General features: G+C 42.6%; 1 protein-coding gene across 1 annotated transcript in view; it reads left to right on the forward strand.

Annotated features, from left to right (window-relative positions):
- SLC35D2 (solute carrier family 35 (UDP-GlcNAc/UDP-glucose transporter), member D2) overlaps positions 1-10,978 on the forward strand; it is an 80,107-nt gene that overhangs the window by 21,722 nt on the left and 47,407 nt on the right. Inside the window, exons 3-4 of the mRNA XM_011927542.1 lie at positions 4,293-4,326; positions 8,293-8,379. Of these exons, the coding sequence (XP_011782932.1) occupies positions 4,293-4,326; positions 8,293-8,379 (121 nt within the window). The remainder of the gene's footprint in view (positions 1-4,292; positions 4,327-8,292; positions 8,380-10,978) is intronic.

The following is a 10,978-nucleotide window of genomic DNA, read 5'->3' on the forward strand; positions in this document are numbered from 1 at the left end:
GACAGAGCGAGACTCCTTCTCAAAAAAAAAAAAAAAAAAGGAGGTAATTATTTAGCTCAAAGAGTAGTGATGTGGCTGCTGTTACATTCCAGGGCCTTTCTGGGCCTGATAATTCCTTAGATAAAACGTTTCTTCTTTTCCCTCACAATCCCAATTGTCCCAAAGACGTTTTTTATGGTTTTATGATCCGATCAAGTCCCGTGCAATATATACCGGTTTGTTTTTTTAGTTTCTTTTAATGTAGAAAATTTCCCTATCCCACTCCCTCCTCGTGATACTGACTTTTTGAAAATCCTGGACCAGTTGTTTTGTAAAATGTCCCACATTTTGGATTGTCCAGTTTATCTTTTGAAGTCTCAATTACCTTATCTTCCTCTATTTTCTAACTGGAAGTCAGATCTAAAGACTTTATTTCATTTGGTTTAAACATTTTTGGCAAGAATACTTGATGGCTACGCTGGGAACTTCATCTTGCACCGTTATCAGGAGTGGCCACAGCATGGGTCATGCTGGCTGCACTTGCACAGTTATTTAGATGGGGATTGCCGTAGCATGCGTACATGAAATTTAGTTTTAACTGAACTGAATGGAGAAAAGAGAAGTAGAAGTTCAACTGAAAGAATTATTGACTTTCAAATATATGTTTCTTTACTACAAGGATTAATATGTCTTAAAAGATCCCTCTAAATGTAAGAGGTCTAGGATCAATAAAAAATATTAAAAAGCTAAAGTCATTGAGAGTTTCTTTTAGACCCAGTGTTTCAAATTTTTTTTTTTTTTTTTTTTTACAGAATCTTGCTCTGTCACCCAGGCTAGAGTGCAGTGGCATGATCTCAGCTCACTGCAACTTCTGCCTCCCAGGTTCAAGTGATTCTCCTGCCTCAGCCTCCCAAGTAACTGGGATTACAGGTGTGTGCCACCACATCTGACTAATTTGTGCATTTTTTAGTAGAGATGGGGTTTTACCATGTTGTCCAGGCTGGTACCAAACTCCTGACCTCAGATGATCCACCCGCCTTGGCCTCCCAAAGTGCTGGGATTACAGGCGTGAGCCACCGCATCTGGCCTATTGAGTAGTTTAATAACTCAGTAAGGTGGTTCAACTTGAATTATAGAATAGAATTCAATATAAAGTTATGGAATATAGTCTTCTAAGTTCCAGGCCTAGTAACTAGCCCTGTGTGGTGGTGGTTTTCTGTCTTCCAGATCGATTTATCTTTTAGAGTTGTTTTCGTTGGCATGCACTATGATCGCCTCAGGTGTTGGTAATTGCATTTGCAGCAGTCGCCTTGTAGCTCCTGGTTGTGTCTGAACGTATTTCCTTATGTGGCAGTTAGGTTGTTTGGTCTTAGTTGGTTTCCTTAGGTCTGCAATGCTTTCTTTTAATCTCCTTTGACTGTCATATCAACTCACCTTTGAGCTTTTGTTTTATTGGTTTTATTTTTTCTGAGATGTTCTATGGCCTGAAGCAATTAGCAAGACTTCCTTCTCTTCCATGCCTTAAATGTTCTTCTAGGCTGGGCTCTTTGACTTATCTTCAGTGAGCCTTTTTATTGTTGTTTTAACTGTTTGTTTATTTTTTTCAATTTATTTAATTTTTGGAGACAGAGTCTCGCTCCGTCGCCCAGGCTGGAGGGCAGTGGCGCGATCTCGGCTCACTGCAACCTCTGCCTCCTGGGTTCAAGTGATTCTCATGCCTCAGCCTTCCAAGTAGTTGGGACTACAGGTGCCCACCACCACACCTGGCTAATTTTTTGTTTTTTAGTAGAGATAGGGTTTCACCATGTTGACCAGACTGGTCTCAAACTCCTCACCTCAGGTGATCTTGCCTGGGCCTCCCAAAGTGTTGAGATTATAGGCATGAGGCACCGCTCCCAGCCGGGTGACCCTTTTTGTTGTTGTTGTATTGTTTGTTTATATTGTTGCCTTGTGATATTGCTTCATGTTACAGGTTGTATTCTCAGAAGCATAGGAAGTATGTTGGGAAGTGATGCTAGGAAGCAGAATCAGGCAGAGGGAGAAGTCGGGCTTTGAGGCAGTCACAGCAAAGGCCTCATCCCAGGGGCTCTTGAGTGGTACCGGCTCTGCAGAGCTGTCCTGAATTGGGGCAGGGTACGTGTAACTGTTATACTCCTGCAGAGACCAACAGTTAAAATGCAGGCCATGCTCAGGGAGTGGACATGCTACTATCAGGCAGCTTTCTGCAGCAGAGGACCCAGCTGTGGAATGGGTGCTTCTGTGTGGAAGGGAGTATATGGGTGGCATGACCCAGCACTGACTAGAATTAATTTTATTTGCATGGTGGTGCTGTCCAGCCATTCATTCTGTTTTCTCTGATAAGGTAGGTTTGTTCTTTATTCTCTTCTTAGCCTGTCTGAGATAGGTGAGTTTCCCTTCCAACATACAGATGGAGGGCTGAGTTTTGTGGGATATTCCAGCTTTGTGAGTAGCCTGAGAAATGACTGGGAGCCAGTGAAGGGTTGAGCCAGTGCAGGTGCGGTCCTGCCTTGTTAAATATGATGTGAGGTAGGAGTCAGGAGTCTGCATGCAAATCACCCAGTGCCGTTTGCTGAAAGATCGTCTTTTCCCCACTGCTCTGCAGCGTCATCTATGTCATAAATTGTCATAAATCAGGTGTCTGCACATGCGTGTCCCTGTCTTGACCTGTGTTCTTTTCCATTGTCCCATTGGATTATCTTTGTGTAAATACCATACAGTCTCATTTATTGTAACTTGAAAATGAATCCTGACATCCATTAGAGTCATTCCTCAGACTTTTGTTTATCTTCAGGATTGTCTTGGGTGATATGTTTGTGCTCTTTGCCTTTCTTTTCATTCAGCTTTAGGATCAGATGGTCAGTTTCCACAAAATATCTGCTGATATTTCTGCTGAGATTGCACTGATTCTATAAATAAGTTCGGGGACAATGGACCTCACTACAATATCGAGTTTCCAGCCCGTGACCTTTATTTAGATCTTTAATTTTGAGAATATTGATGTATACTTTTTTATACAGATGCCTTTCTTGCAAATCTTTGATTAGATTTGTTCCTGGGCATATTATCCTTTAAAATGAATATAATGAATCACTATGTAGCCCTTACCCAGTGTCCACAACCTTGCTGCATTAGTATCCCTCTCCCACTCACTCCACCATCGCCCCCCAGAGTATTCTGAAGCAAATTAAAAATATATCATGTTTAGCTGGGCACGGTGGCTCCTGCCTGCTGGGAGGCCGAGGCGGGCAGATCATTTGAGGTCAAGAGTTTGAGACCAGCCTGGCCAACATGGTGAAACTCTGTTTCTACTAAAAATTACAAAAATTAACCGGGCGTAGTGGTACATGCCTATCGTCCCAGCTACTCAGGAGGCTGAGGCAGGAGAATCGCTTGAACCCGGGAGGCGGAGGTTGCAGTGAGCTGAGATCATGCCACTGTACTCCGGCCTGGGTGACAGAGTGAGACTCCATCTCTCTCTCTCTCTCTCTCTCTCTCTCTCTCTCTCTCTATATATATATATATATATGTATATATATATAAATATATACACACACACACATACACACACTGATATACATATATATAGAGAGAGATGAAGCATAATATATATATATTATATATGTGTATGTGTATAATGTTTAGCTGGGTGTGGTGGCATGCTGTTGTCCCAGCTACTAGGGAGGCGGAGGTGGAAAGATGGCTTGAGCCAGCACACCACTGCACTCCAGCCTGGGTGGCAGGAAGCTGAGGTGGGAGCATGTTCTGAGCCCAGAAGGTTGAGACTGCACTGAGCCGTGTTTACACCACTGCACCCCAGCCTGGGCAACACAGCAAGACACTGTCTTAAAAAGAAAAAAAAAAAGGCCGGGCGCGGTGGCTCAAGCCTGTAATCCCAGCACTTTGGGAGGCCGAGACGGGTGGATCACGAGGTCAGGAGATTGAGACCATCCTGGCTAACATGGTGAAACCCCGTCTCTACTAAAAATACAAAAACTAGCCGGGCGAGGTGGCGGGCGCCTGTAGTCCCAGCTACTCGGGAGGCTGAGGCAGGAGAATGGCGGGAACCTGGGAGGCGGAGCTTGCAGTGAGCTGAGATCCGGCCACTGCACTCCAGCCTGGGGGACAGAGCGAGACTCCATCTCAAAAAAAAAGAAAAAAAAAAGAATTAAATGAAAAGTGAACCATTTGATCCATTTTCATTTTCTCAGACTTTTTAATAACTTGTCATTATTTATTAGGTACTATCTTCAGATTTTTTATTTGCTCAACTGATTCGTTGTTCTTCTTTGTAGTTTCCCGTCACCAATTTTCCTTGGAATTGGACAGGTGAGTGAAAAAAAAAAAAAAGAATTAACCTCTTATTTTGTCATCAGTGTTCATAATGACATTTTAAGTCCTTTTGTTTAAAGCTGTGGTTGCGAATTTATTCAGCTGGCAGAGGACCAGAGGGTCATGGTAGTCCTGGTGAGACAACAGGATATATTGACACTTTATTTCAGTCTACAATTTAGGAACAATTGTATTTATGGGAAAAACAGCTTCTTATTTTAAGTTCCTTAACTGAATTTAATTACTGTAAAGCAGGGGGCTACGAGACTCAGAGCCTCCAAGGCCTGGCGGGTAACACATGAGTTGACTGAGGACTGGGTGGGAGAGAGATTACTTGTCCCACTTAAAGTGTCAGCTTGATACTTAGTTTAAGCCATTGTGCCTGATAGGAAAAGGGTTGGGAGATGGGGTGGGACCCACCATGTTGCCCTTATTATTAGCATCAGAAGGGTTTCAAGAGAGAGTTTGAATTTTTTTTTTTTTTGAGACAGAGTTTTGCTCTTGTCGCCCAGGTTGGAGTGCAGTGGCACTATGTCGACTCACTGCCTCCCAGGTTCAAGAAATTCTTCCAGCTCAGCCTCCCAAGTAGCTGGGATTACAGGCACCTGCCACTACAGCCAGCTATTTTTGTATTTTCAGTAGAGATGGGTTTTTTCCACGTTGGTCAGGCTGGTCTCGAACTCCTGACCTCAGACGATCTGCCCACCTTGGCTTCCCAAAGTGCTGGGATTACAGGTGTGAGCCACCGCGCTTGGCTGAGAGTTTGAGTTTTTACATGAAATCTTCAAACTCGTATACGCTGGCAACAGATTCAAATTGTTACAAAACTCCCTATGTGCTAAACAAAACAGGTTTGCAGTTTGCTTCCTGGAGTTTGTGATTTTTGCTCTGAAGTACAAGGGTGAGCTTGGGTAAGCTTTCAAACTATGCCCAATTGTGATTTTTGCTCTGAAGTGCAAGGGTGAGCTTGGGTAAGCTTTTCAAACTATGCCCAATTGTGATTTTTGCTCTGAAGTACAAGGGTGAGCTTGGGTGAGCTTTCAAACTATGCCCAATTGGCAGTTTCTGAAATTTCCCATTTATGTTAATTTGTGACTTGTTTATTCTTGTGGTTATATACTGGTGATTTCCAGATAAATAAATAGTAACAGACAACAATGTTTTTTGTTTGTTTTGATTTTGATTTAATTCATAGAGGGAAAAGCTTAACATTATGAAAATAGTATCTGTTAACTAAATTTTTAATTGTGAATCTGGGTAAACATTCTTCTTTTTTTTTTTTTTTTTTTGAGACTGAGTCTCATCCTGTCACCCAGGCTGGAGTGCAATGGCGCGATCTTGGCTCACTGTTAACCTCTGCCTCCCGGGTTCAAGTGATTCTCCTGCCCCAGCCTCCCAAGTAGCTGTGATTATAGGAGTGCACCACCATGCCCAGCTAATTTTTTGTATCTTTAATAGAGACGGGGTTTTACCATGTTGTCTATGTTGATCTCGAACTCCTGACCTCGTGATCCACACACCTTGGCCTCCCAAAGTGCTAGGATTACAGGCATGAGCCACTGCGCCTGGCCAAATAAACATTATTCTGATTAAATGTCTTGCTAATAAATACCTCTTTGCAACATCATTTTAGGGAGAAGCAATTATAACAAGAATTTTCTTAGAGTAAAAAAATTATCTTTATATTTCAGTGTAAAAATATTAGAAAAAAGCACATTAGAAAAAAAAAGATCAGGCCAGGCACGGTGGCTCATGCCTATAATCCTAGCACTTTGGGAGGCCGAGGTTGGTAGATCACTTGAAGTCAATAGTTTGAGACCAGCCTGGACAATATGGTGAAACTCAGTCCCTACTAAAAATAAAAAAATAGCCGGAAATTGCTTGAACATTCACCGGGAGGCAGAGGTTGCAGTGAGCCAAGATTGCACCACTTCACTCCAGCCTGGGTGACAAGCAAGACTCTGTCTCAAACAAACAAACAAACAAACAAACAAAAATTCAGTGATAAGGTGCCGTTTGTAGTCTCTAAGTGAAATAAATTAATTACTCTTTAACCCAGTGGCTTATACCCAAAGGTAAAGCCTTTCTGATTTGCAATTTGTTGAGGTAAGAGGCCAGTGAGACCTAATTTTAAAAGTCCGAATTACATTTATTTTAAGTAAGTGTTGGTGTATTTATTTTATTTTATTTTATTTTTCTTTCTTTCTTTTTTTTGACAGTGTCTGGCTCTGTTGCCCAGGCTGGAGTGCAGTGGTGTGATCTTGGTTCACTGCACCCTTCACTTCCTGGGCTCAAGTGATCCTCCTGCCTCAGCCTTTCAAGTAGCTGGGACTACAGGCATGCACCACCACACTGACTAATTTGTGTATTTTTTGTAGAGATAGAGTTTTGCCATAATGCCCAGGCTGGTCTTGAACTTCTGGGCTCAAGCGATCTGCCCACCTTGGCCTCCAAAGTGTTGGGATTATGGGCGTGAGCCACTGCGCCTGGCCAATGTTATTGTATTTCTTTAAAAATTATAAAGCGAGGCATAAGTACAAAGTACAGTTATAATTCAGGGTGGGCTTAATTACATAAATATATGATAAGTATTAAGTTTGTAAACTCAGGAGCAAGGTATAGGATTATAATCATGTTGAAGGAGTCTTAAATTTTTGTATCCTAATATAATATAAATTGAGTAAGTTCTACAACTTGCATGAAAGGTGATGTTAAATTTTTATTTCATAATAATGATATGGAGTATTTCCAGTATACCTAGGGCACTCCAGATTAAGAGGATTTGATGAGACATTTTTGCTATGCCAGCTGGATTGAAAAGTAAATCTGTCTTTAAACTTTTTTCCCTCTTTGTTGGTCTTCTGTTTTATGGAAATAATGGACTTTTTAAAAAATATGCTTAGGTGTGGAGTTTCTTTTAAAAGGATGTTCCCGTGCCTTTATGGGGGAAGATAACCGTATGTTTAGTATATGGGAAATACGGTCCAGGATCAATGTGTCACCTCACTGACTGTGATCACTTTTGCACATTTGTCACTGTCAGGAAGACCATTCCCTTTCTCCCTCTCCCACAGTTCCATTCCTAGAGCCCCTTGAGATAATGTATATGTGTATGTGTCAGTCTATTCCGTATTATACTTTTTTTTTTTTTGAGATAGAGGCTTGCTCTGTCTCCCATGCTGGAGTGCAGTGGCATGATCATGGCTCACTGCAGCCTTGACTTTCCAGGCTCAGGTGATCCTCCCACCTCAGTATCCTGAATAGCTGGGACCACAGATCACCAAGACTGGCTAATTTTTTGTATTTTTTTGTAGAGATGGGTTTTCACCATGTTGCTTAGGCTGGTCTTGAACTCCTAGGCTCAAGCAATCTTCCTGCCTCGGCTTCCCAGAGTGCTGGGATTTACAGGCATGAGCCACGGCACCCAACTGATACTACCTTTTTTTTTTTTTTTTTTTGAGACAGTGGTGTCTCACTGTCTCACTCTGGAGTGCAGTGGTGTGATCTTGGCTCACTGCAACCTCGGCCTCTCAGGTTCAAGCGATTCTCCTGCTTCAGCCTCCTGAGTAGCTGGGATTCTGCGTCTGCCAGCATGCCCAGCTAATTTTTGTTTTTTAGTAAAGACAGGGTTTCATCATGTTGGCCAGGCTGGTCTTGAACTCCTGACCTCAAGTAATCCACCCATCTTGGCCTCCCAAAGTGCTGGGATTATAGCTGTGAGCCACCGCGCCCTGCCCAACATTACATTTTTTGCCTAGAGTTCTGATGGAATCTGTACTGTGGCAAGAAAAACAATTTTAATATTCTGAGAAATAGTTATTTTTTTCTGGAACCCAGAAAATGAGTTTTTTGCTATATTTCATTTTGATGAGTGTGTTTTCTTCTGATGATGTCATTGCACCTCAGTCAATCTTAGCAGATATTTTGCTGAAGTTTCTCTCTCCCCTTTTCTCTTTTCTTCAGATGGCAGCCACTATAATGATACTATATGTGTCCAAGCTAAACAAAATAATTCACTTCCCTGATTTTGATAGGAAAATTCCTGTAAAGGTATGTAATGAAAAGTATATATGACTGTGATAGAAGATGTGTAAATACACCTTGATTTTAGAGTCCAGGTCCATTTCTCTACACACTGTACTTCCTGCCTGCACTGGTTATAAACTTCTTTTTTTGTTTGAGATGGACTCCCGCTCTGTCGCCCAGGCTGAAGTGCAATGGTGCGATCTTGGCTCACTGGAATCTCTGCCTCCTGGGTTCAAGTGATTCTTGTGCCTCAGCCTCCTGAGTACGTGGGATTACAGGTGCCTGCCATCATGCCCAGCTAATTTTTTTTTTTTGTATTTTTAGTAGAGATGGAGTTTCACCATGTTGGTCAGGCTGGTCTCGAGCTCCTGACCTCAAGTGATCCACCCACCTTGGCCTCCCAAAGTGCTCGGATTACAGGTGTGAGCCACTGTGCCTGGTCAAGAAACTTTTTAGTAAAGATTGTATATCACTTAGTTGTCCATTTATGTAATGCATATAGTAGTAAAAGTATATGCTTAACAACTGACATCAAATAAATGAATATTGTGTGTCTTCTGAAGTGAGAGAACTCCAAATTAGGGATTGGCAAACTTATTTGGTAAAGGATCAGACCATCTCTTGCAATTATTCACCTCTGCCACTGTACCATGAAAGTAGCCCTTGATGACGTTTAAATGGGTTGATGTTCATGTGTTCCAATAAAACTTTATTTACATAAATAAGAGCTGGGCTGGATTTGGGCCCTAGTTTACTGATTTCTGTTTTCAGTTTTCGTTTTATCCTGACAAAAGCCTGACAAAAGCTGTGAGTGGAATGAAGAATGCAACTTGATATACATAGAAATATGCAGTTTTTTCCACCCTGGAACTAGAAACAGAAAATCTGCCATTCCTTCCTGGACTGTGGAATGGAACTAACGTTTGTTGAACAGTTGCTGGGTTCCAGACATTAGGTCAGGCATTTAATTCTTAGACCAGTCCCATACGACAGGTGGTATTAAATGGATTATGACAGCATTTAGGTTTAAATCAGACTATCAGTTCCCTGAGGGTGAGGACCTCATGTGGCTGGTTTGCTGCCTTTCTCTAATGCTTGGAAAAATGCCAGCATCTAGCACTGGATTATTTATCAGACAGACTAAAGAAGCACATGCCTACAGCATCAGTAATCAGGGGCGCCCAGTGTGGTGGCTCACGCCTATAATCCCAGCGACTTGGGAGATCAAGGCGGGAGGATCGCCTGAGGCCAGGAGTTGGAGGTCAGTGTGGGGAACATAGTAAGACATTGTCTTAAAAAAAAAAAAAAAAAAAAAAAAATTGTGTCCTAGAATTGTTGTTAAGTATATAAACCAACAAACTTTTGATTCAGTGAAAAATTCAGACTACAAAGCATTTTACTAGGATTTTTTTTTTTTAAACGTGCATTACAGCTCTAAATCCTTAGATATCTTCAGGTGCTGTTTGGTAAAATGTTGAGAAAAAACAGTCGTTGAGCTCCAGGTCTTCTGCAGTGCCTCTGGGCAGCTTCATCCCTCTCATCTCTGCTCTTGCTCTCTCTCCTTGATTGCAGTGACTCTCCTATTGGGCTGCTTGTTATAGGGTTTGCAGATAAAATGCTGTAATCCTATGTAAATTAAATTTCAGATAAACAATAAATAATATTTTTAGTATAAATATGTCCCAAATAGTGCAAGGGATATACTTCTGTGGTCTTCCTTCCCAAAGCATACAACCATAGTGTAATCATGAGAAAAACATCTAAATCCGGGAAAAACGGACATGGTGCACAGGATATACTTGTACAAAAAATGACTTGTTTTGTTTATCTGAAATTCAAATTTAGCTTGGGATTCTGTTTTCTTCTTTACTAAATATGGCAATCCTACAGGTATTATTTGGGAAGATGAAAAAAACGTGCCGGTGTCTGGATCCCTCCGCCAGAGATTCGGCTGTAATTGGTGCAGTCTGGGTCTGGGATCAGAAGGTTTAAAGAGCTCCCCAGGCGTTTCCAATGTGCAGCCAAGGCTGCGAATCATTGCTGGACCAGCAGTATCTAATTAGACAGGCATTTGTGATGAATGCAAGCCAAGAACTAGGGCTGAAAGCCCAGCAGGTGAAAAAGATCTGCAGGCTTGGAAGCCAATAAAACTATGACCAGGTGAGCATTAATGGCCGGATGAACGTGGCCCGCTGAGCCCTGAGCATCAACAGCGCCAGAACGGATGCTGAGGCAAAGGACTGCACTGCCCTTCTCCCCTGGATGTGCCATCGCTGAACTTCTGAAACAGGTGAATGGTCTCTGCGGACCCCATGTCGGGTGCCTGGGGCTTCCTGCACTGTGCTTCCCACTGCCTGGCTTCTCAAAAATAGGCCGGGCGTGGTGGCTCACGCCTGTAATCCCAGCACTTTGGGAGGCCGAGGTGGGCGGATTACCAGGTCGGGAGATTGAGACCATCCTGGTTAACATGGTGAAACGCCGTCTCTACTAAAAATACAAAAAACTAGCCGGGCGACGTGGCGGGCGCCTGTAGTCCCGGCTGCTTGGGAGGCTGAGGCAGGAGAATGGCGTAAACCCGGGAGACGGAGCTTGCAGTGAGCTGAGATCCGGCCACTGCACTCCA

Source organism: Colobus angolensis, unplaced genomic scaffold (genome assembly GCF_000951035.1).
Source record: "Colobus angolensis palliatus isolate OR3802 unplaced genomic scaffold, Cang.pa_1.0 Scaffold72, whole genome shotgun sequence".
Lineage (NCBI taxonomy): Eukaryota > Metazoa > Chordata > Mammalia > Primates > Cercopithecidae > Colobus > Colobus angolensis.